General features: G+C 37.0%; 1 protein-coding gene across 5 annotated transcripts; it reads right to left on the reverse strand.

Moving 5' to 3' along the window:
* C9orf72 (C9orf72-SMCR8 complex subunit) lies at window positions 1-27,289 on the reverse strand. Of its 5 annotated transcripts, none has more exons than XM_047065162.1 (12): window positions 26,439-27,282; window positions 25,224-25,418; window positions 21,695-22,182; window positions 20,283-20,342; window positions 14,735-14,830; window positions 13,964-14,028; window positions 11,744-11,816; window positions 9,896-10,012; window positions 7,138-7,373; window positions 3,428-3,485; window positions 2,226-2,335; window positions 336-2,095 (listed from the first exon to the last, which is right to left on the reverse strand). In XM_047065162.1, exons 3-12 carry the CDS (start codon window positions 22,136-22,138, stop codon window positions 1,909-1,911), a joined length of 1,446 nt encoding a protein of 481 aa, XP_046921118.1. In that variant the 5' UTR covers window positions 22,139-22,182; window positions 25,224-25,418; window positions 26,439-27,282; the 3' UTR covers window positions 336-1,908. The 5 variants fall into 5 exon arrangements, with proteins under 5 accessions (XP_046921124.1, XP_046921118.1, XP_046921116.1 ...); XM_047065160.1 differs by lacking the exon at window positions 25,224-25,418 and adding an exon at window positions 25,465-25,596 and having other exon boundaries at window positions 26,439-27,281; XM_047065168.1 differs by lacking the exons at window positions 336-2,095; window positions 25,224-25,418 and adding an exon at window positions 1-229 and having other exon boundaries at window positions 25,465-27,289.
* Between the last annotated feature and the right edge of the window lie 119 nt (window positions 27,290-27,408).

Below are 27,408 nucleotides of genomic sequence, written 5' to 3' on the forward strand. Positions count from 1 at the left end.
AGCAGAAAGTTAAAAAAGTAATAAAAACAACATAAGATTCCAGCATTATATAGAACCTTCAAATTCATTTTCTTTCAAAAGAGACAACAATTAAAAAAACAATTTAGATACAACACAGACTGTCAGCTAAACAGGAAACCAATCAGTCTTCATTGTCATAATACTGCTTTTCTGAACAAATAAATGTTGGACACAAAATTTCAAAGACAGTTTATTCAAAATTCTCCACCTAGGAGAAAAGATATATAACAATGTTTACACATGCTTTAATAACTTACTTCACTGTACAACTTGCATTCCATGTAACAGTACAATAAACCAGCAAAAGAAAATAATCGGTCAGCACTCTTTAATAATCAATCACATAAGAAGCACTGAGTAAGGGGTACAATAAGGTGGTATCTGTAAATTCTTTCATGAGTGCACCACAGAGCACCAGTCATCTCATTCGGTTTGTGTCTAAAAATCAAGATGTCTACACCCTTCTTATTAGTGATGTGAAAGGTAATTAGGACCTTTCAGAACATAACATGTTAGTTTTGGTTCCATTTGGTGAGCAATGGCAGAGGGGCTCTGTCACTTTTATCCCTTTCTTATAAATACTTTTCCCTTTTGTGTAACTTCCACAGTTTTAAATAAAAATAATTTTTATGCTTGTATATACTATTATGTCAAAACGGTTCTAGCAAAGAATTATATTAATCAGTTTACAGCTAGCACAATGGTCCAAAGACATTAAGGAAACAAAAGAAATTGACCACTTAGTTCTGCCAAAGTAGCACCTAGTAAAATAGCACATCAATAAAGTTTCTCCTGTTTTCCTCACATGATGCAGAGGCAAATAGACCTGGCAATAACCTCAAAAGTAAGGGCAGAAATTTGAGAAGGAAAAGGACAAGATATTGTTCTCTGTTCCTGTAAAAGGATCTTACTAGTTAGTATATTCTCCATTGCATTTCATAATCTTGGAGTTACAACTGTCAAATGAGGGTAAGACTATGCAGGAGGAAAACAAGATAAAAATGACTGACTAGTGTAATCTGAACTTCTTCCAAGTAATTATATTTTCCAAGAAAAAAAAAAGGCACAGGAGGTACACATTTCAATTTGGCTCAAAAATAATAAAAATTAATTTAAATAGTTTGCAATAACTACTAAAACATAAAATCCAATTTCCTCTATTGTCTTTGACAGAGCTCCACACACACACACACACACACACACACACACACACACACACACAGAAACACACAAATACCCTGACTGGTTTGCCATAATCCGGACTACACATACTGTGTGATGTTTCTACACAGACTGAACCCTAAGGACTACCCAGTCTACAAAGGAGGATCTAATAATTAATTTGAATTAAACATCTGCTTGATCAATACATTCTTTCTAATACTTAACCTATGTTCCAACTAAGTTCCTTTTGTGGAACTGAAATGATTCAGATGCTCTAATTTTCAGCTGATTATAAAAGTATTACAGTAATCTTACATACCAAGGAATACCAAGAGATGAAAAGTCAACTAATATTATATCTGTGAAAAGTAACTCAGATTTCACTTTGATACATGTAAACCATGAATTGTAAGTTTCAAAAACAGTAGTTGTGGTCAAGTTCATATCTTATTATTATATCTTTAAAAGAAAGCAGGAACATTTACTCTAACTGTAAACATAAGTCTGTATCTCAAGACAGCACACCTAGGAAAAGATGCATCCATTGTAACAATGCACCGGACGTCCCCTGACAGACTTGTGACAAGTGTAGTGTAACTAACTTTAACTGCATTGCCAAGTAGGAGTCTGGGACATGACCCAAGGGAATGATGTTTCCCACACCACTGAGCTACTTCAGCAGCAATCATCATGGTGACAAAATATATTTAATAAGTTACACATTTAAAAAGTCATTAGAACATCTCGTTCTTGTACACTAGTATAGAAAGGTCTTCCAAAGATAAATGAGTGGAGGCCTGGTTTAATTTTCTCAGCTAGAGCCATTATTATGTTAAGGTCGCCCTCTGCTGTTAAATCAAGGTCTATCTTCAGGTTCCGAAGAGACTTAAAGGGCTTTTTCCCCTTCTGCCTATAAATAATGAAGAAAAATCCTTTTTACATATAAATACATAAATACATAAAAATATATAGAAAACATCCAAAAGGAACAAAACAAAGCACAATACACAAAGGTTTTTATTCCATATAGCTTTACTTACGTATCATCTTCTATATACTTTATTAGTGTCAAGGCTTTTCTGTGAAGGACGAGTAGAAACTGTGCCAGGAAAGTACTCCTGAGAGATAAACCAGGCTTCAAATGAAAGACCTACAGGAAAATCAAACATTTTAATAAATAATTTGCTCCAAATCTTCTTATACAGCATATTTCTATCACAGTGTTGACAATGTCTGGCAGCTAACACACATTAGAGCAGCTTTCCACAACCATTCCTACTGATGCCCCTAACAGACAGGAAGTACTGAATTTAGAGGCGATCATGTTTTTCTGAAGTTTTCTATTTTATCTTTGAAAATGGACTCTAATTTTGCATTCTACCTCAAATATATATCCCTATTTACTTTATTAAGAATCATGATGTAATTTGCATCCTGATGTGTACTTGACTTTTTCTGCCCATATCTCCAAATAAAATCCAAGCTCTCAGAAGTTGAGCCACGCTTATAGGCTAGGGTTTTGAGGTCTTCTCTCTCTCTACTCTTGGGGTGTTGAGGGTACATGTGTAATGATAGAATGATTTTATTCAGCTTGAGAAGCATGGAATTCATTGCATGGTTGTGAATTATCTCTGAACTTTGCAATATGTCACAGACCACACAGATCTGGTTCCAAAATTTTGAGTTAACTTAAGGACCTCATTATTTCAAAGCTACTTCTATGACCCTGTTCCTGGCCTGATCCCCAGAATGATATTATGACACAGCTCTGTTATATTAAGAAATAAGTCCCATGTAATCTATAATTTTCTTCAAATGTTAATTAAGCAGATTATTTTTGAAAAGAATAAGACAATAAAGATGTTATTATTTCAGTAGAAGTATACAAGTTTTAAAGATATTTTGGCCCAATTAAGGCAAATAAAAACCATTCTCCCCTCCCCAAAAGAAAACACCTGGAGTTATGTGTTAGTGGTTGGAATTAAAACATTTATTATTTTAACTGGGGAATACTGCATCTTTAATTGTTAATATACAGCCCATGGCCATTAACAATTCAAAAGAAAAATCACGTAGACACTTTGGAAAGACATGAGACACTACGAAAAGATAGTAACTTAATTCTATGATGATATATATAGAGAGAGCGAGAGAGAGCGCATGCGCACAGGCAATGTAGTATGTATTAAAAAAGATAATATGTCATACTATTCATTTTGACAATCTTAGGTTTAACATTTACCTGATCCAGGAAGGCTTTTACTAGAGTGTCTCTGTGTAAGACATCTTGAAAAATATTCCTACAAAGAAAACAGTCCAAATGTTGAAATGTCTATACAACGCTACTTTCCCAAATCCCTCACTCCAGTCAAATTAATTCTTAGAAATGGAATATTACATATAAACATATCTATAAAAATTAGATGTATATATCTGGAGATATAGAATACATATTCATTTTAACTCAAGGATACACTTGCATATTACTGGAGTTTGTCAAGACAGTATGTAATTATTTTTCTCTTAAAGATATAAGCAGTCCCAAGGGCATGTAAGTACCTATCAATCTATTTTTGTACCCTCACCTTATAAAAAAAATTTGAGAGCCTCAGAGAATTAATAAATATGATTACTAATTCCTGCCATGTCAAAAAAATAAAAGCAACAAAAATAAACACATATTACTACCATCAAAACCCAAAATAAAATAAAAGGTTAACCTTATAATAACTTGTAATAAGCTGTTCAGGAAGAAAAAGGTAAAAGGGTGAACACTAAGAAACATTCAAATGGGATTAATGAACATCTTGACCACTGAGTTGCATCAACAAACCTATCATCAGGCAAGTAACAAGAACGAATTACTTAGGAAAGTATAAGCTACTTGGTAATGATCGGAGTAAGAAACTAAGACGTTAACTCACACTTGAGATAATGTGCACACTTCAGATAGTGTATATCTAACATACCATAAGGTAAGCAATTTTTAACTGAAAATAGTAGGGATCATCATCGAACTGACAAGACTGGCAAAGAGGTGTGTATGCATAAATAAATAGGAAAGTACCTAAAATTTCCTAGTTAAGGAGATGGGTATACCAAATTACAGAAGAAGGAAATTCAGAAGGAAAAAAAATTCAGCCTTTCGTGATCACTGGCTGTCCAACTGGTGTCCAATTTGGTAGTAACAGTACCCCTTTTCTGGCTTTGGAGAGAGAATAAGGCTAAATTATTTAAGTCCAGTGTTCTGAATATACTGTTTCACTGATTGTCTCAGTAATAAGTAAATCAGATGAAGCAAGTGTTAAAAAAGAATATTTCTAGTGACTGATTTTTCATGTAGTGGCAGTGAGTGTAACTATTTTTAAGAGTGTATTTTTTTTTAATTTTTTTTTTTAATGTTTATTTATTTTTGAGACAGAGAGAGACAGAGCATGAACAGGGGAGGGTCAGAGAGAGGGAGACACAGAATCTGAAACAGGCTCCAGGCTCTGAGCTGTCAGCACAAAGCCCGACGCAGGGCTCGAACTCACGGACCACGAGATCATGACCCGAGCCGAAGTCGGCTGCTTAACCGACTGAGCCACCCAGGCGCCCCAAGAGTGTAACTATTTTTAATAGGGGCGCCTGGGTGGCTCAGTCGGTTGAGCTCCAACTTCGGCTCAGGTCATGATCTCATGGTCTGAGTTCGAGACCCGCGTCGGGCTTGTGCCGACAGCTCGGAGCTTGTCTCAAAAAAATAAATAAACGTTGAAAAAAAAAAGAGTTAAAATTAAAAATATCTTAAAATTAAATAATATTGTTTAAAGGAAACTAAAAAATACAGTATATGTAACATATAAAAGTTAATACACAATCTAATGGTAGAAAATATCATTTTGGGCCCATTTGATGCTCAGAAAATTTACTTAGAGTTGTAAACAAATTTTAAAAATTCATGACATTATGGTTTTTTATTTTATCACCAACAAAAATAAGACTAGATGGCTAATCAACATCTGTCAAATCAGTGAAGCATTCAAACATAACTGGCTAAAATGAGTAAGAAATGTTAAAAGCATACATACACTTTCTCTAAAAAAATAAAAATAAAAATATAGGTGGTAAATCCATCCTAAAGTTCACTAAATTCCCCAAAAAGGATATCTGAAGAAACAAAAAAAACAAACAAACAAACAAAAAAAAAAAACAAAGCAGAAAAAATATTAAACACTTTAGTTAAGAAGAAAATGCTTGAAAGCACAGATTAATTTTGAGAATTACTACACATGTACCAAAATTACCAATACTTGAAAACATAGTCATCACCTGGAATTCCGATTTTGACCAATTCATTTTCTTTCTTTTTTCTTTTGAAAGTTTATTTTATTTATTTTGAAAGAGACAGAGTAAATGAGCAGAGCTGGGGCACAAAGAGAGGGAGAGAGAGAATCCCAAGCAGGCTCTGTGCTGTCAGTGCAGAGCCGGATGTGGGGTTCCATCTCACAAACCGTGAGATCATGACCCGGGTCAAAACCAAAAGTTGGACGCTTGACGGATGGAGTCACCCACGTGCCCCTTGACCAATTCATTTTCTAAACCAATTCTCTTAAAACTTTCTAAGGAACCAACAAGATCGGTGCATGCACAGCTGAGAAAAGATGGGTCCTAATGATGCCATCTTTTAGAGACACGTGAGGCTGGGGATCCCTTGGACATGGGTGTTCCTTTTCTCTGCTTTTGGTCACCATCTTCTGTGTCACTACTGGTGCTCCACATGTCCCCTGTCTCAGCTCAAAATCTTTCTTAGAAACACAGGACAGAGTTGCATGCTCCAATTTTACTGCTGCTTTGTACACTCAGAACTGGATTATCACAGTTAACATACATTGAGCATATTATATATGCCAGGTACTTTACACTGATTAAAGAGAACCATTATACTATACTCCATTTCTTTTCCTGATGTAGAACTTAAGTATTTTCTTGGGGTTTATAATACAAATTTATAATTTTTTGTCCTCTCATTAGGTCCACTTTCAACATTTTATCACTACTTTTCCTCTTTTTTTATTTAGTGATCACACTTTATGGTAAAAAATGAGTAACACAATATGAAATGCAAATAAAAGAATGCTCTGTAAATGTATTTTTGTAGTTCTACTGTATTTTATATTCACATATCAAGAAAAAAAGACTTAGAATTATTTCTTTAGTTAAGTTAAAATGCCTTCTAATGAGTCTTATACACTAGACTAATAAGCAATGCCAAGGGTTGGGGCTATCTGGTTGGTCACTATTTTTTTTAAATATTTATTATGAGAGAGAAAGAGAGAGTGTGAGCAGGATGAAGCAGAGAGAGAGAATCCCAAGTAGGCTCTGTGCTGTCAGTGCATAACGCAACAGGGCTCAATCCCATGAACTGTGAGATCATGACCTGAGCCAAAATCAAGAATCGGATGCTTAACTGACTGAGCCACAAAGGTGCCCCCAGTTGGTCACTACCAACCTTAGCACCTATTACGGTGCCTAGGGCCTCAATATATATTTGTTAAATAAATACTTAAATATTTACTTAAAAAATTTTTTTGTTTATTTTTGAGAGAGACAGACTATGAGAGGGGGAGGGGCAGAGAGAGAGGGAGGCACAGAATCTGAAGCAGGCTCCAGGCTCCGAGCTGTCAGCACAGATCATGACCTGAGCTGTCAGCACAGATCATGACCCGGCACTTAACCCACTGAGCCACCCAGGTGCCCCTTAAATATTTACTTTTAAGGACTAATCTAATCTCTCTATGCAAAACATAATTACATTAAGAAAAACAGACATTTAAGAAAAAAGGCATGACTAACCAAATTTTTCTTCAAGCATAATTCTCTTAGTAATAGTTCATTCCTTTCAAATACACACTTGATTTTACTCATAAAAGATACAACTGCACAATACCGTTTAACAATAACATTATTACGTACAAATCAGGAGTGAAGCTTTCATCTGTATAGATGATTGTATCCTGAGCCATGTCTTCTTCTGAAGTGGCTCTCCAGAATGCTGTCAGCTCAGATCTCATGTACCTGCGCTGATTGTAAATATGCTCGTGACATGGTGGCATCTGCTTGACAGTGTTGACGTCCACATCTATGTGTGTGGTGGGATAGGGAGCATACATGACTTGCCGGAATGGGAGCACAAAGCTTCCGGTTGAATCCTGTCATAATGAAAAGAAAATTCATTGTCTTATATGTCAAAAGACACGAAGAATTATTTTTTAACCAGAAAAACTGGCTTTAACAGATCCCTTGTATACAGTTTTAGTGATATGTGCACTAAAGCACTGGCTGAAATAGTGAACACTAGAAAACAAGTAAGCATCCAAAAAGAGAACTGATTAAACAAAAAATGGCTTATTATTTAGCTACTAAAAATGAATCTGCAGAACAACTGAAGTTATCAATTGGTGTTGATACAGAAAGATATTCATAACGTATTATGGAAAGAGGAGGTTAAAATATGCAGGGATAGGGACAGGGAACTATATAAAGATACATACAGAGGAAAAAAAGACCAGAAAGATAGATGCCAAATATTAACGGTGGTTATACATTGGATTATGTGAGTATGGGTAACTTTTTATTTTCTTCTTGATTATCCCTTATGTTCTTTTAAATCTCAATGAATCTATAATTTTTGTAAGTAAAAAAATGTACTTCTTTCCAAGTATTGTCAGTTGGGTAGTCAACTGCCATGTAACAAATATCTGTGTATGAAACACTGGTATATGTTATGAATACAATATAGAGGCTACTTTCAATTTTTCACTCTTATAATGCTATAATAAACACTTTCATAAGTAAATCTTTCTTCTTATATAACTGCTTCCCTAAGATTTCCAGAAATATAGATAGTAAGCTAAGTCTTTGAACATTTTTATTTTTTATTTTAGAGAGCAAGAGAGAGGGAGAGTGCCTGCACACGTGCATGCACTTGAGTGGGGGAGGGGGGAGAGGGAGGAGGAGAGAGAGAGAGACAGAGAGAGAATCTTAAGCAGGATCCATGCTCAGTGTGGAACTGGATGCAGGGCTTAATCCCACAACCCTCAGATCATGATCTGAGCTGAAATCAAGAGTCAGACACTCAACTGACTAAGCCATCCAGGCACCCCAATTTTTGAACATCTTTAAGGCTCTTGACAAAGAATGTTAAAATATTTCTGAAAGGCTTAACAATTTATACTTATATGGAAAACTCTTAACAAATATTTTTCATTAGATTATAGTTTCAAGTTTTCCTCTATGCATCTGGTATAGGTCCCTTTTAGAGATAAAATTACATAACTAAATGAGAGGGTACTGAGAAAATAAAAGTACTAAGTACCTTATCATGCTTTTGATAAAAAGAAGTTCTAATTTTCAGACTTGTAAAATTCAAATCGGAAATAGTTACATCCCTTAAGTAGTTTCTGTATTATTCTGAGCTCAAAGCATGCACACTGTTAAAAATGCAAAAGCTGAATATAATTTTTATTTGCCACAACTTTTAATATGTTTTGTTTCATTTTGCTATGCATAGATCCTCAAGAAAGCATTCGCTATGAGAATCACATAACCATTAGGAAATCTACCTTCTCCCATCTTTTGACTGTAATTGAAACATCAATGATAGTTTCAATAAAATGAATAAACTGTCTTCCCTGTAATTATTGAAAACAATTTCTAATTTACATTTATCTGCCTTGCTCCTTGAAAAGCAGATTCAAGCAGTCAGAGAAAGACAAGTACCATATGATTTCACCCATCTGAGGAATTTAAGAAACAAAACAAATGAACAAAAACTATAGAGAACAAACTTATGGTTATTAGAAGGGGATGGGAGGATGGGTAAAATAGGTGATGGGGATTAAGAGTACACCTATCACGATGAACACTGAATGTACAGAATTACTGGAACACTGTATTATACACCTGAAACGAATATAACGCTGTATGTTAACCATACTGGAATTAAAAAGAAAAAGAAAATAAATAAAAGAAAAGTGTAAAATAATTTAAAGCTACCTACATGTGAAAATATTTGAATATATTGTTCAAATCCTATACACAATTTTGAAGACAGGAAGCAGCTTTAAATTTTTTTTCAATAAATGAATACAGTACATAAAAAATGCTAACACAAAAATTCAAATCCTTTTCAGAAAAAAAAGTAACTATTTTAGATGTGCAATCTGATTCAACCACATATATATTTTTTAATGTTTTATTTATTTTTGAGAGAGAGAAGGAGCGCAAGCGGGGAAGGAGCAGAGAGAGAGGGAGACACAGAATCCGAAGCAGCCTCCAGGCTCTGAGCTGTCAGCACAGAGCCCGACGCGCGGGGCTCGAATGCACGAACCACGAGAACAGGACCTGAGCTGAAGTCAGATGCTTATCCGACTGAGCCACCCAGGCGCCCCAGATTCAACCACATATTAAAAAACAAATAATCCTGGAGCCAGACAGGCAGCTATAGGAAACCAAACAGACACACACACAAAAAGATACTCTAAGCTGTTTCACTCATACTAATTATAAATCTGTAAGATATATACTCTGTGCTCAGACTTGTGCATAACAGTCAGCTCCTTGGCATACAAACATGAGATGCACCACATGCTAATATTCACAGTGTATTTATACAGAATGTCAAAAATGATTTTAAAAAATTGCTTTCACATGTGACAAATGGAAACTATACCTTTAGCAGGCCTTGTACAAAGAGCCCTGACTCGTATTTAAATGATGATTCTGCTTCACATAATCTGGAACATTTTCTCTCTGCTGGAGTCAGAAAAAGGCATAATGTTCTCACTATCTGAAAAAGAAAATATTTTAGCATTAAAATAGGAAATTAAAAGGCCACTGGTCTGCTTATGAAAGAAATCTGAAAAGAAACTTCAACCATATTGTCGATAAAATACATCCTGAGAAAAAAGTTTTCCTTAGTCACCTAGAGTAGTCCATGGGACATAACAGTTGTTGCCTAAAATAGGAATTCTGTGGTCAAGTAAGTTTGGCAAATGGTGGTAAATGTATGGTATCTCAAAACCTTTAGCATTGGAATATATATTGACTTTCCAGGTGATTGATATAATATGCATACTTTATCCAACTCTTTGACCATGGAACTTTTATATTTCAGTAAGAACTAATGACTTAATATAATTATTAATTCTATTTCCACCCAGCAGCAAGTATTTTTCAAATGAAAATAAACAATTTTGGATAAGAAAACTAAATGCAGTTGAATTAGGCAGAATTATGGCTTCGGTTGAACAGTTCGACATATGAAATCTCATTATAATGAATATCAGGAGTGTCCAAATCCTTCAACAGAATGAGAATTAATTCTATCAAATTTGATTTAAAATAAGCAAGCCTTTGGTTGGGGTTTAGAAATCTAGGATTCTAACAGGATTTGATCTATAGCTCTATTAGGAAAAGTAAAAAGCCATGTAAGTATGTTGGAATTCAGACTATATTCAGAGTTTTTAGATTAAAGTACTAGCTTTCAATATAGAGTGATGGCATCCGTTTTCTCAAATTAAAAAGATAAAAGAGAAGTGATCATGCCAGAAGAGGATGTGGAATGAAAAAAATGTTTTAAAATACACAGGGCCCCAACCACAGAGCCTCTCTCCTTCCAGAAAGCTACTGGGAAGTCCTTCTGTGACCCTGAAGGGTCTGGGTGACACAGAGGGAAAGTTACCTTCTTGGGGTAACAGATGTAATAATAAATCACTAGACCAGCATAACAACAGAGATGCATTAACCTTTCACAAATGGATGTATGGAAATATATAATTTTGGTAAATTAAGGGTCATGCAAGCATACAGGGTAGGTAACTTGAGAAAAAAATTACAAATATATTTGTCAAGGAAATAATTATTGCTAACATATTTCCTATATAAAACATAAAAAGAGAAGTCAGGTTTGCTTAAACTGATAGATATGTGCAATTTCTCTCTTTCTAGTTAACAGTCAGTGAAGCAAAGTACAAAATCCCTTAGTTTAGTGCCTAACGCTTGGAAAAGTAAGTTAACTTCATTAATTCTTTAGTAACTCATAGAGCACTGAAGGAAGTGGTCACAGACGTTACTGAGTAAAACATAACTTCCACTGACCACTGAACAGTGATAGGTCCCTAAAAGAAACAGATTTAGGAGGAAAATAATATAAGAAATCAAAATGAATAATTAGATAACATTTCTTTGGAATTAGTATCACAAGTACATGGTTATCTTCATACTTAAGTGACATCAGAAAATAGAAGACAAATTTTTTTTAAAAATACCTTATTTTAATGAAATTCTCAAAACCATTTATACAATACTGTGAACTGTATCATATTTATGAATATTATTAATGAATTATCAACATGAAACTGATAAATGATTTCCTATTTAAGCAGTTTACTTCGACTTACTTCTGCACAGGGTGTCACAGTAATTTTGCTTGACTACAACCTAACTTTTAAATCACAATCCATGATATGTTAGCAGTATTAAGAAGTGAGATTATTTGCTGGATTATAAGATAAATTACCTTATTTACTTTTTCTGCACTGCTACCTACTACGACTGAACAGCCACAGGTCTGCAGGTGTGAGCTAATGGCACTGCAAGGTGGAGAAAAAAGATGAAAAACACTGGCTGTAAAGCAATTTCACAAACTAAACAAAAAAAGGGCATGCGAACTTCAAGTAACAGACTAGCTTTACATGATGAATGACAAACTGTAAGTAAAATGCCACCTTTTATTTCCACGGTACTTTACCTTTTTTCCACAGGCCTTTCACACAGATCCTCCCATTTGAACTTAAAACCCAGTTAGTAAAATATCACCATTTTATATTGAAAGAAATTGAGGTGTTGAGAGGTTAAGTGATTTACTTAAAGTCAAATGGGATTAAAAACAAGGATATGAATGGCTGACAGTGAGTGGAAGGGGTACTAAAGTCCTTCTGATTCATACTACGTAAAGCTTCCAGGTTCAAAACACTCACACCTCTGAGTTTCCATCATGAACCTAAAGGAAAAGACTATGGACATAAAAGCAAATACTTTATCCTGTCACTTCTCATCAAAAACAAAACTTCACGATAATCTGCAATCATAAAGAATCATTGAGGTAGAAGATGAGATTCTAAGTGCAGAGAGTGCACTTATTAGAGGGATAAATGTTGGCTGATATTACTGTCATTAACAGTCATTAACATTTTCCTTAGAAGAGACAGAAGTAGAAAATGTTAGCTATTAGCTGTTACGTGCTTATACGTTCCGGGTGCTGTTTTAAGGGCTTGGTATGATTTATCTCACTCAATTCTTACAACAATCCTATTAAGTAGGTACTACTATTATTCCCATTTTACAGATGAGGAGATGGGGGCACAGAGGCTTCAGGTATCTTGCCCCAGTTTACACACAGCAATAACCCAGGAAGTCTGGTTTTAGAGCCCACACTCTTAAGTACTAAAATCTACTGTAAGATGGAAAGGATAAGTAAAAATAACAAATAATTTTCTTTTCTAGGCCTAAATAACTTAAGTGCATCCACAATGCAATTCAATTTGTAAGGGTTCTGTGATACTGTGATTTTAAGAAATACGCATTTGTTTTTTATCCACATTTCCTGGCTCACAGCTCCCATAACACTTAGAATTTCCTAAGTGCAGGAAAAGATAAAGATGCCTTTTGTTATGTTAATGGAGCGACTTTTGGAAAACATCTAAGGATGGGGGCTGATTGCCAATGGAGCCAACCACTAAAGATTAGAACTTTCAGTCCCTCCCGCTGACTTCTGGGTAGGGGAGAGGGGATGGAAGTTATCACCAACGGCCAATGATTTGATCAACCATGCCTATGTAACAAAGCCTCCATGAAAACCCAAAAGGAAGGGATTTGGAGAGCTTCTGGGTTGGTGAACACGTGGAGATCTGGGGAGAGATGTGTGCTCAGAGATGGTATGGAAGCTCTTCACCCTTTCCCCAAACCTTATCCTATGCATTTCTTCCATATAGATGTTCATCTGTATGTTATATTCTATCCTTTACAATAAACCAGTAATCCAGTAAATAAAATGTTTCTCTGAGTTCTGTGAGCTGCTCCAGTAAATTAATGGAACACAAGGAGGGAGTCATAGGATCTAAAGCCAGTTGGTGAGAAGAACAGGTAACATCCTGGACTTGTTACTGATGTCTGAAGTCCAAGGATGGGTGGTTGGGATCTCTAATATCTAGCCAGTCAGAAGCACAGGTGAAAACTTGGGCTTGTGACTAGTGTCTGGAGGGTAGGTGGGACACAGTCTTGTGGGATTGAAACCTTAATATGGGGAATCTGACATTATCTCTAGGCAGAAAGTGCCAGAAATGAATTAAATCGTAGGACCCTCTTGGTATCTAAAGCATTGTTTGTTGGTGTGAGGAACCCCACCAACATTAGAAATGGGTCTAAGAACCCCTTTTGTTCTTAGTTTCAGATTTAATGAGAAGTAAAACAAGAAACCAGAACCAACAAGATTTTCTGTCTGGGCACTATGGAAACTTGGCTTCTTTCAGTATTAAAAAGAGTAACATCAAATATATCACAGACATGTAACAAATGAAAAAATAACACAAAGCTAAGTAATAGTTCAAATATGAAACAATGTTCCTAGAATAGTTTGGGTAGCTATTCTATTACTTTCTTCCTTCCAAATCATGTCATTGGTGAGCATAAGATTTCTATGTGCTTTATCCACCTTTTATGAAGGAAACAAAATTCTTACTTGAGAAGGAAGCCTTCATGACAACTGTCACCAATGTCATCATCATTGAGAACTGTATCAGCTATCTAAAATGTACCACAAAAAAAAGAAGTTATTCTGATTATAATACAGCAGTGAAATAACACTCTCAAGTCTCGGTTCAACAGAACACATTGCCCTCATTTCTAAGCATCAAGAATCCTAATAAAGCCATCTCTGTGCTTCTATAAACTTTCAGGAGAACAAATGTGAAAACTTGTCAGGCAGGTTAAACAACAATTTTTATGAGAACAACTTCCTATTCTTTGCTGTCAGAATCAGGAGACGAATCTTAATGATACAGAAAGAAACCGGAACAGTTTCCTAAAGATTTCTCTATGTACTCTTACCGTGTGATTCAAAATGTCAACATGTGATTAAGAAACTAGATTATGGAATATAAGTAAACTTGTGTTTATCACCACTGACTTGTACACTGCTTTGTTACCAAAAGTACTGCATTAAATACTGACTGCTTCTTTAAGGTCTGGAATTCTCCTACTTCTAAACTAAATAGGTGTAATTCTGTCACAACTGTCACTGACCAAAAAAGCCTCTTTTTGGCCATAAAACTCAGTATTTTATGTGTGTGTTATTAAAGTGGTTAATACTTCATAGGAATAACATGTATGACAAAAAATGCACATTAGTAAAATTAGAATGCTACTAATATACATAATAGTAATAGAACTCAAGGGAATTGATAAGAAGTGGTACCATTGTTCTTATTTAATAATACAAGTCATGGCTTACATCTATTTCTTCAGGAACACTGTGTGATTTCATAGATGAAAGCAGCTCCATTACAGGAATTACTTCGCCAGTAAGCATTGGAATAATACTCTGACCCTGTACAAAAAAAGCAAAATGAAGCAGAAAAAAAAAAAAAAATTACACAATGAAGGTATCCCCTGCTTTTCCAAAGTTCGAGTTACACCACTTTGCTTTTATCAAAGACCTTCATTAGTACCTGTTTTCAGTAACCAAAAGGAATCCAAAGAGGATTTTTGCTTTCACCAAAAAAAAGGTGAAAAGCTAAAAGGGGTTGAGCACCTGTTTTGCAATGAACCCCTCTAAGAGGCAGCACATAGCCTGAGCGCAGGAGAGGCCCTGCCAAGCTCCTTCCCCAGGAACTATCCCAGGCATCTCAGCATCAAGCCGCCTTAGCTGTGGATGGTGGTGAGCATCTGTGCTTTGTCTCGATTTATTTTGTGCATTCCTTAGCAGGGTGTGTTCTAAGGTATCTGAGATGTGTAAGACGGGTTATGTTTTGGGTCTGGGAATGCTCAAGAACTTTTCCATGTAAATTAATGGTAATTGCTTCCTCACTTTATGGCCATTTCAGTGTATGAAATGTTCTATAGGAACACTCTACTTTTGGATAGCAGGGAAAACCTGTATAGGACCAACAGGACAATAAAATATTAAGAACCGAAACCAAGAATGACACCCTTTGATAGAAACACTCAACAGCTTGTTAGAACACAGCCCCAAACATGTCTACTATTTCAAAGCATTTCTAAAAGATGTACGTACTATTTTAAAACTGATTTTCATCACTCACCATCGGGAAAATGCAAATCACAGTTACTGAGATATCACCTCATACCTGTTAGGATGGCCAATATAAAACAAAAACAAAAAGAAAACCCAGAAAATAACAAGTATTGGTGACGATATGGAGAAATTGGATCCCTGTGCACTGTTGGAAGAAATATAAAATGGTGCAGCGACTATCCAAAACACTCTGGCGGTTCTTCAAAAAATTAAAAATAGAACTAGCATATAATCTAGAAATCCTACTTCTGTATATTTATCCAAAAGAATTGGAGACAGGCTCTCAAAGAGATATTTGTACTTCCGTGTTCAATGCAGCATTATTCATAATACCCAAGGTATGGAAACAACCTAAATGTCCATCTATGGGAGCACGCATGAAGAAAATTTGGTGTATACATACAACGGACCTTAAAAAGAAGGAAATGCTGTCATACGCAACATGGATAAATCTTGAGGACACTATGCTAAATGAAATATGCCAGTCACAGAAGGACAAATAGTGCATTATTCCATTTATATGAGGTATCTAAGTAGTCAAACCCACAGAAATCAAAAGAAGAACGGTGGTTGCTAGAGGCTGGAGGGAAGGAAAAATGGAAGGTTACTGTTCAATGGGTATATGGTTTCAGTCATACAAGATGAAGAAGCTGTAGAGATCTGCTGTATGATAATGTACATGTAGTTAGCAATATTACACAATACACTTCAAGTTTTGTTGAGGATAAATTTCATGTTAAGTGTCCTTTTCCGCAATTTATTTGTTTAAACTTTTTTTAATGTTTATTTATTTTTGAGAGAGAGACAGAGACAGAGACAGAACATGAGCAGGGGAGGGTCAGATAGAGAGGAAGACAGAGAATCCAAAGCAGGCTCCAGGCTCTGAGCTGTCGGCACAGAGCCCAACGTGGGGCTCAAATGCACAGACCAAGAAATCATGACCTGAGCCAAAGTCGGATGCTTAACTGACTGAGTCACCCAGGCACCCACCCCCCCCACTTTTTTTTAAACTTTTTTTTTTAAGGTTTATTTATTTTTGAGAGAGAGACAGAGCATTAGCAGGGGAGGGTCCTTTACCACAATTTAAAAAATAAAAGTAGTTTATAAGAAATTGATAAATTAATAAAAGATTTGCTTGATAGGAAAAAATAAATAAACTCATTTTCATTCTTCTGGGAATGACTTTCTTTAGTCAGAGTGGAATCATTGGCTTATCATTTACTGTTACATGCTATAATTAAATTGCCATGCCAAATTTAGAAAGGATTTCCTTTGATATTTATTTGAGATATAAAAATTCTTGTTAATTAAAGGTCATTGATGCATTTTATATTTAAAAATGAGGAAAAACTTGGAGCCTGGGTGGCTCAGTTGGTTAAGCATCTGACTTCGGCTCAGGTCATGATCTCACAGTTTGTGGATTTGAGCCCCGCGTCGGGCTCTGTGCTGACATCTCAGAGCCTGGATCCTGTTTCAGATTCTGTGTCTCCCTCTCTATCTCTGCCCCTCCCCTGCTCATGCTCTGTCTCTGTCTCAAAAATAAATAAATATTAAAAAAAATGAGGAAAAACAAGCACAAAAAGGCTTAGAAATATAGCAAATACCTCAACACTCAACGTCTACATTCACAATAAGGTTTAGTATTCAAATGCAAACTGGAATCATCACATATATGTTAACAATCAATAAAACAGACAAGTTTCCTTTAGAATTCAAGATAAAATTTGAATTATGTATCAAAAATGCAATTTTGAAATCTGTAGTTTCTAGAGTGAAATTCCAAGTTCAATATAGAACATCACAAACGCAGAGTGTCTCAAATGGATGATCTCTCATTTATTCATTACCATCACCCCTGCCCCCAAATTTCTGGACCATCCTGAATATGTAAACTTTTAGAAAGGTAGATAAATTGTCACATGTCCGTTAAATTTTAGCTAAATATGTTTTCAAAACACATAAATAAGATCAATCTAACAGCTTTTTCCTCACTCACATCTCATGAAACTATCTTACTCAAACTTTTCAAATGTGTCTTTAAATCTCAGTCATTCCAAGAGTCATTTTTTGAGTGACTATACCCAGTTTTTCAGAAACTTGGGCTTTAAGTGTGATGCTGTCTGTGGGAACTTTATGCTAAGTCCTAAGCCTCCTTGCAAGATATAGGTTTTATTTAAAAAAAAAAAAAAAGAATTCATCCTGTAGTAGCCTCCAAACATAACCACTCACTGTTTCTGTTTTTTAAAAGAATTTTTAAAATTCTTGTTTACAATTACAATCAACACAGGCAATTCAACAAGAATAATGACAAGCTATAAAGGGATTTCCTCATAAAGTGATTTTTATCAGATGATAGCTGTAAGTATCCAAAACTTGCACTGAATGAAGTCAGTGATTGATTCCAGACTCATGTGTCATCCCCAAATAGTATTTATTTGTTCAAAATAAAGTCATTTTAAGCACATGATGGGAGATTCACAGGGATTCAGTTATCAAGCAGCTTCTTTTCAGAAAGGAAAACTGTAGGAAAATACTTTCCCTTCGGTGTAGGCATATATATAGTGCCATAAACCGTATCTCAGATATTTATCCTAAGTGAATGGATATCTTCATCAAAGCTTAACAAAAAAAATTCTACGAGCCTGAACACAGAAGAGACTCTAAAGTAAATCCCTCAAGTTTCTTTTCCTCCTTTGACTTCTCTAACTTGAACTTCTCAGCAGAAGAATGTTTCCCCTTTAAAAACCTTCTGTTGGTCCAAATACACAGAAGGGACACAATAACATTTTCAAGAAGAGCCCTTAAGAGAGAAATAAAACTGGGGCACCTGGGTGACTTGGTTGACTTCAACTCAGATCCGACTTGGATCTCAGCTCAGGTCATGATCTTGGTGCATGGGATCAAGCCCCCCATAGGGCTCTGTGCTGACACTGTGGAGCCTGCTTGGGATTCTTTCTCTCTCCATCTCTGCCCCTCCCCTACTTGTGTTTGCATGTAACAAAAGTGCAAATAAATAAACAAATTTATAAACAAATAAACTTAAAAAAAAAAAGAAACAAAACTTAAAAATTAACAGTGGTAAATTTCTTAAGTATAGGTTTCTAGTTTGAAAAAAAAATCCCAGGAAAAGTAGAATTTTACTGGGTCCTAAATATCTTTATCTTGAGGAAACCCTACTAACTACTCCATAACTAGCAGGTACATCTACAGGTTGGTAAAAGTCCCCCCAGTACTTGGCACCCTGCTCATTACCAGTAAGTAAAGGCCAGGCTTTTCTGGGTAAACGGAAACATCTTCTAAGTGTCAGATCTTTCCCCAGGATTACCTCTCCTCTGGCCTGGGAAGCTATTTACAAAAGTACAGACATAACAATTTTGTAAAGTAGGTCATTCTACAGGGTTTTGTATTTTCCTGGTTTAAGTCCCTACATATTCAAATTTTTAGAAAAGTTACTGTTCAAAGTACTATTATGTCTTAGGTATGCTAAGGAAAACCACAGTAAGGACAACCCAGCCACAGACTGGAGTTCAAACAGAAGGAACACTGAGGGTAGCCAGCCAGCAGCAATGGGAGTAAAAGCAAAGAACCCTTTCTCCATTAGAGATTCCCCTTCAGAACATCTCTGCCCTGCACTAAAATGGTTTGCATTTAATTTCCATAAGGGAAAGCGTACCCTCGCAATCAAATATCTCAAATACTGGTGCCTGTGCCCTAAGGACATTAAAAGCCATGGGATAAACATGGCATGCTTCCCTAGAGACTTATTACCAGAAGAAGGTGAGGAATATCACTGGCAGACTGTAATATTAAATAGATATAAAATATAAACTGCATGACTTTTAAAAATACAATGTGAGGGGCGCCTGGGTGGCGCAGTCGGTTAAGCGTCCGACATCAGCCAGGTCACGATCTCGCGGTCCGTGAGTTCGAGCCCCGCGTCGGGCTCTGGGCTGATGGCTCGGAGCCTGGAGCCTGTTTCCGATTCTGTGTCTCCCTCTCTCTCTGCCCCTCCCCCGTTCATGCTCTGTCTCTCTCTGTCCCAAAAATAAATAAAAAACGTTGAAAAAAAAATTTTTTAAAAATACAATGTGAGACTTCAAATAAATATTATGCTTAGAACTGTGCCTGTACCCCCAGATATCTTAGGAGTATACTCACTTCCCTCCTGTTATAACTTCTGTGGAAATGTCTGAGAAGCAACGCCTTAAAGAAAATCTCATATAAAACTTAAAATTTTTAGTATGAACAAGTTATTCAAAACTTACTCTATACAAACAGAAAAAAGGTAGCAAAATTGCTATTATTCTCCACTTATTTAACTCTTCAGATCTAAGATACGGAAATTTTCATTTAGTTTATTCCATATATTTCCACAAAGGCTCTGTTCATTTTCAGATTCACTCTGTCAAAATAGTATGGCTTCAAGGCCTTAAGAAAAGTAGCCCTCAGGGGTGCCTGGGTGGCTCAGTCAGTTAAGTGTCTGACTTCAGCTTAGGTCATGATCCTGTGGTTCATGAGTTCAAGGCTGCATCTATGCTGACAGCTCAAAGCCTGGAGCCTGCTTCGGATTCTGGGTCTCCCACTCTCTCTGCCCCTCCTCTGCTCACATTCTCTCTCTTTCTCAAAAATTTATAAACATTGAAAAAAAAATTAAAAAAAAAGAAAAAAGAAAAGTAGCCCTCAGCCTTATATAGATATATGTCATGAGGTTGTACTTTTTGATAGCAAGCATTCTGTATCTTACCTGATCTTCCATTCTTTCTGTGCCTTCTAAGACTATTTTCTGGACATTTTCTTGCCTTTCCTAAGCAAGAGAAAATTTATTAAAGTTAAAATTAAAAAAAACATCTTGATACTTGTTTAGTTTTCACTATACAGTTAAATGGTAGACATGCTGTTGTGTAATTTAGTTCATGGAAAAAAAACTTTCCACATTAGGGCAGGAAAAAAACGGAGGGGGCAGGAAATTAATCCAACAAATTCCTTCTCTTATAAACAATACAAAATAAAATAAAAACACCCTTTTTTCTGTAGTTAAAAAAAGATAAGTTGTCAGAAAACAGTCAATGTAACATCTGCATAGTTTCACAAAGGAAACTAATGATTTGTACTTTTCAAATTAAATAAGATCAAGTTGAATCTGGGGCTTCCTGATTTTAAATGATTTTCATAAACATTTAAAATAAGAAAACATGTATGCAAACATAGTAAAACACTATTCTTTTGAAAGACGCTATTTCTCTTCACTATTTGGTAAAAGCCTTGGAAGATTAATAATGCTTTAACAGACTTCCACATTAGTATCAAAACCGTAGAGCAGAAGAGAGTTAAACTTGTTCTTCGGATCTGCCAAAAATACACGAAAATATAAATACCACTAAATATTAAACTGCAGGATTTAGGGGATGACAGTAATTTCCTCTGGCTCAATCTGCAAAATTAAAAGGAGCATCTCCTAGAAACCATTTCGTCCAATCTCATTTTACAAATTTCAGAACTTGGTAAAGTTAAAGAGACCAAAGGCTACATGGCGGGCTGCTTATGAAACACTTGTTTTGAACTGCTTGTACCTACACACAGTACTAAGTGAAAAACAGGGTCATGCAACGCAAAAAGAAAAAAAGGTTTTATGGTTAAAGGTTCCCAAGACAAACCCATACTCTAAAACTTATTACAATATTCTTAATTTCTCTGTTTTAGCTTTTTACTTAAAACAGAGAGCTATCATCCCCTGCCTTTAAGGGTTATTATGAAGATCACTGACATCAGACTACTAGACCTATCTATCTAACAGGGCAGATGCAGGGGCACCTGGGTGGCTCAGTGAGTTAAGCATCGGACTTCAGCTCATGTTATGATCTCATGGCTTGTGGGTTCAAGCCCCGAGTCGAGCTCTGTGCTGATGGCTCAGAGCCTTGAGCCTGCTTTAGATTCTGTATCTCCATCTCTCTCTGCCCCTCCTCTGTTCATGCTCTGTCTTTTTCTCTCTCTCAAAAATAAACAAACATTAAAAAAATATTTAATAGGGCAGATGCAAATAATAGCTACTGCTTGAAATTAATTGCATAGAATTTCTAAAAATTAGATATAAATGTATCAGAAGATAAACATTCAATGGCTAGATTAGCATGATTAATACGCTCAAAAATCACTCACCTTGTGCATCCATATCCTTCCTTTTCTGATAATATGTGTTAGTCTATCAACACACACTCTGTGAAGCGGGAGGTAGAAGCTAAGTTCGGTCTGTGGAAGTATAATTGATAGACCATATGTGCTCCTATCTCCATTCCAATTTCCATCAAAGATCAATGAAACAATAATGACTCCTTTTTCAGAAAGGACAAAAAACTTCACATCTATAGCCCCACTCTCTGCGTTTCGGAGGATTTCTCCATTTAAGGTGTGGTTGGCAAGAAAAGTTATTTCTCCATCGCTGAGAAGTAGCTGTTCTGTCTTAGGAGCCCAAATGTGTCTTACTCTAGGACCAAGAATATTGTCCCAGTAAGCAAAGGTAGCTGCTAATAGAGGTGATTCACCACTTAGAGCAATCTCTGTCTTGGCAACAGCTGGAGATGGTGGTGGACAGAGATTCGACATCACTGCATCCCAACTATCACATTATCCAAATGCTCCAGGGATATCTAAACAATGACATACAAAATCAATAATTAGGTTCAGCAATTTTAAAGTCATAGCTCAGAAACTCAAATGATAAATGATAAAAATGCCTATGTGGTTTTCTCCTCTTCAGTCAAAAAGGATTTGAAAACATGTCCCACCAGCTAGCATGGCAAGTGCACATTAAATGCTTGTGAATATGATAACCTTGATACATAGGAAATTGTCACCTATATTCAGAGAATATACTTAGATATCCAAAATAATAATGACCTAAAAAAAAGGGCCTTTGAACATTAATATGAAATACTATACACTACAGCTCATGGAATAGACTCTCACTGTTCCTAAATATCTAGTCTATGTGCAATTCTATTATCACTGGATATTTGCTCCTTAAACCACAGCAACCAAAGAGGAACAAATTGGGCAGGGGAGGGTTCTGCTACAGACCACCACATTTGTGGGTTGAACCATGTCTGCCACAAAATATATGTTCAAGTCCTACCCCTCTGTATTTGTGAGTGTGACCTTATTTGAAAATAAGTGTAATCAAATTAAGATGGGGTCATATTGGATGAGGGTGGATCCTAGTCCAATGATTGGTGTCCTTAGAGAGAAAGATTTAGAGACACACAGACAAAGAGGAAATGGGGTTGTGTAAAGACAGATGTAGGAATTGGAGTGATATGGCTACAAGCCAAGGAAAGCCAAACATGGCTGGTAACTGCTATGAGCTAAGGGGCAAGGAAGGATACTTCCCTACAGCCTTCAGAGGAGCATGTCCCTACAGACACCTTATTTTGGGCTTCCAGCTTCCAAAACTGTGAGAATAAACTGTTGTTGTTTTATATTACCCAGTTTGTGGTACTTTGTTATGGCAGTCTTAGAAACAAGTAAAGACACCTGTCAATAAAAACATCCTAAAGCTGTTGGAGGTGGGGGCGGGGGGGGGGGGGGGGGGACAGGGAAGAAGGGAGGAAGGAAAGCAAACAAGAAACAAAAACACAACAATCTGGGACCATAACAAAAATGAGCAAAAAGTCCTGTTATTCTCAACAAGTTCTCAGGGTACTAAAGCCCAATTCAGTGTTTAACATGACACTGAAACATCAAGAGGAAGATAAATACATTTAATATGCTACTTAAATTTAAGGAAGCAGCGTAGCATTGCACTGAGTTCATTACAAAGAGAGTTCTATGCTAAATGGCTAAAATAAAAAAAAAAAACAAACTTTAGTTATTTAGAACATGTAAAGAGCACAGTGACTGGATGGGATACTGGCCAAGCCTTTCAAACCACTGAGATAATACACACAGAGACAAAAGCAAACTGCCCAAGGTCACAGAGTCAGGCAAGAATCGAGGTCTCATACATTTTAACCCACTGAAATATAACACTCTTAAGGCATATACTCTATGTGATATTAGTGTAAAATGAATAATTCTTTGCCTAATATTAAAACTGAGGGGCACCTGGCTGGCTCAGTTGGTGGAGCATGTGACTTTTGATCTTGAGGTTGTGGGTCTGAATCCCAGGTAAAGAAATTACTTAAAAACAAAATCTTTTTTTTTTTTTAACATTTATTTCTTATTGAGAGACAGAGAGACACAGAGCGTGAGCAGGGGAGTGGTAGAGAGAGGGGGAGGCACAGAATGCGAAGTAGGCTCCAGGCTCTGAGCTGTCAGCACAGAGACCGATGTGGGGCTCGAACTCACGATCTGTGAGATCATAACCTGAGCCGACGGTCAGTTGCCCAACCAACTGGGCCACCCAGGCGCCCCTAAAAACAAAATCTTTAAAAACAATTGAATGCATATATTTAAAGACCCAAAATGAAAAGAACCATAAGAAACCATTTAAACCAAAAGAACCATTTAACCAAGTCTAAAATTGTGGAATGTGTTCATCATAATGATAAAGGATAGCAATTAATAGGTTAGTTATGATATACCTATCTTTGATTGCAGGACTGCTTTGGGAGGTACATTTGATCTGTAACTACAATTCATTTACTTAAAGAATTTTATCTGCATCTTGTCAAGAGTTCAGACACTGTTGAAAAGCAGTAGCTTCTATTTTTAGAGTATTAGACGAGCATTTTTATCATGCATGTCAAGGATAGGTATACGGATCTTTGCAAAAACACTTTATTGTATGCATGTGTAGAAATGATTTAACAAATAGGCAGTTTATGTATGTATCTTTTAGTTCCGTAATTCATTTAGGCAATGTTTACTTTTTAATGTGTCATATCAACTTAATAGTCTCAAAAGACTATACTGGACATACACTGTCTAGTTTATTTACAATATCTACTGTTTTGGATACAATTTCAACAGTTTACAATGACAGAATACAGGAATGTAATTTGAATTAAAACTGTAATGATGTTATTTGTCATCATTAGTAACAACAAACTGGAGGCCAAGGAGATGGATTAACACATAGCCACAAAATTGTATTGTAACATTTTTCTTTTGTTCTTCTGTTTTGAATAAAAAAGGTGAATATTTGGGGCATGTGAACCCCGGGCTCAGTCCGTTAAGCATCTGACTTCGGCTCAGGTCATGATCTCACATTTCGTGGGTTTGAGCCCCACATTGGGCTCTGTGCTGACAGCTCAGAGCCTGGAGCCTGCTTCAGATTCTGTGTCTTCCCCCCTCCTCTCTCTGCTCCTCCCCCTCTTACACTCTCCCCAAAATAAATAAACGTTAAAAAAAATTTTTTTTAAAAAGATGAATTATCATAAGAACAAACCTTTACCTCAAACATTTCATCATTACGTTGAAAATAGAAGCATTTCCTAAAACCTAACTGAGCCCTAGAGCAAAATCTGGTTGGATTATGGGGATGGGGAGATTTTTACCAGATTGTGAAAATTCAACTATCGCAGACGATTAATTACATTTAGTCTCACTGCTAGTCTCATTAGAAAGAAAAGAAAGGACAAGGTCCATGCTGAATTGTTTAGCTTAAAATCCTGTCAAAATTAATAATTTTGAGAAATGAAATGTTACAGAGAAGAAAAGTTAGGAGAGCTGTAAAAATACTTTTACTAACACTTAAAGTCATCATCCTTGGTAAGGAAAATCCATATATATAAAGGTGGCTGCAAAAAATCAGGCCAAAACCAATAGTCTTTTATCTATATATCTATATGTAGTTGGCTACTCCAGAAGGTAATCAAGCAATAGCCATAAGAGTCTTTTGAGGGAAGCCAGGATCCAAATTGGGTGACACGGTGGCTTGCCACTCCTGTAAACAAAGAATAGGGTTCATGAGGATGTACCAATATAGTTACTGAAAATCATCCAACATATGCAGGCATATTCTGGCAGAGTAGTAGGTTTGAAGCTTTGCTTTTTCTTAAACTTTTGCTAAAAATCAGCCGTCTCTTCTCTCACTGGTATTTACAAAGTTGGCTGGCCCACTGCTGTTGTAAATCAGAATTGTGCCATCATAAGGCTCACATTTCTTGTGACCATGCTTTCAGTTTATTTTCTCCCAGACCGAAAAGAAGCAGGATCTTTAACCAGCCCACTTCCTAAAACAGATGATGCTCAGGCCAGCTTTAATGACAGAGAACTGTTTGTTAACACCAGACTGTGGGCAACACTTTCTAAATTTTTATCAGGCGAGACTCGGAAATGAAGTTTAGGATATCACTATCAGGCTATCTCTGACAGATCCAAGTTTCTCACATAATAGGAAGCCTAACCCACACAGCTCCTTAGAACTACTTAATTACCATAGGGCCCTAGGGCAGGCTTGAAAGACAGGAGTCTTCATTGTTTTTTTTTGTTTTTTTTTTTTAACTTCTTTCCCTCCCAAAGCAAATTTTGGACTGCTAACAGAGCCAAATAAAGAGACTATTTTATCAACTTTATAAAGAGGGAAAAAAAAAAATCTTTAGCTCCAATGCACTGTTTCCTGGAGCAGGTTAGTGCTGGCTTAGTGCACCATCAGCAACGTTGTCTAGAATTTCTCTCATTTTTGTTTTGGATGTATAAAAAGCAGACATCACCAGGTGATTTTCCAACTAATTGAGGGCTTTCGCAAAGCAGCAGGGTTTGGGGAAGGTGCTGGCCAAAGGTATCTGCATCACATAACACCATCGTATTCCAAGTATTCTGACTCTGTATTATTAAGCTTTCATATAATATACTCTAGCTTCTGTGAGATTTCTTCCCATTATGTTAAAAGTTTCCTTAAGCCTGAGAAAGATGGTATCAGTATTTTTCAAGTTAAAAGTACAAATTAAAAGTAATGCCATACGTGTTGTGTCCCCTTGCTTTGCATCACAGGTGAGGGATGGGAACAGTCGGAATCGAAAATTATCCACTGGCCACAACCAGGCTGTTACTTTGCTAGAGCCCAGCTAGCAATCTCCAGTGTTTCTCAAAGGGCCATCTCTCTTGGGCAAGTTCATGACCTCCCTCTGCTGAATACAGAAGACTGGTAAGTTCACGGGGTGACTCAGACCCCGTGTGGGCACAGTAGTCATGTAATCAGGGCACTTCTTTCTGCAAAAGATACCATCAGCCAAGTGATGCTCAAGTCAAAGGTCACTTCCTTTAAGTAAGTCTGTGTAACCTCGGAGCTGTGAAGCAAGTCATGACCCGTCATGACCCATACAGTGGGAGCATAGCCCAGTCTAGAATCGCTCCCCAAATTTACAAGGCATCAGCAATCTCTAGAAACTTCGATTCGAATTGGGTAGGGTATATATAACCCGGGCCACCATCCCACCCCGCAGTTATCTCCTCTCGAACCCCCACTCGGGGTTCACCGCGCACCACCCGCCCCTGGCCTTCCCCAGGACCAGGCCTCTCAGTGCCGGAGGCGCCTTTCCCTCGAACCCGCGGTGCAGGTGGTGCGGCGGGCCCCTCTGGGTCTCACATAGGATTCCGGAAAGGGGCCGGCTCGGGAGCTGCGGGCGGGAAAGCCGGCTAGAGGCCCGGTCTGCAGCCCTGGTCTCCCTGCCGCCGCTGCCGGGAAGGCGGGGGCCCGGATGGAGGCAACTCCACTAGTCACCAGCTGGAAAACCTGATGCCTGGTTTCGGAAGGGAGGACCAACCTAGCCCGGAGGATAGGTGCCGCCGCGACCGCCCCCGCGCGGTCCCAGGACCCCGACCCCAAACAATCGCCGGCCTGCCGGCTTCTCACTCACCCACTCGCCACCACCAGCGACTCAGCCGCCGCGGGCGCAGGGACCGCAACCGCAGCCCGGCCTCCGCCCCGCCCC

The sequence above is a fragment of the Lynx rufus genome, unplaced genomic scaffold (genome assembly GCF_022079265.1).
Source record: "Lynx rufus isolate CCGP_SWC_20201006 ecotype Redwood Valley unplaced genomic scaffold, mLynRuf1.p SCAF_10, whole genome shotgun sequence".
NCBI classification, from domain to species: domain Eukaryota; kingdom Metazoa; phylum Chordata; class Mammalia; order Carnivora; family Felidae; genus Lynx; species Lynx rufus.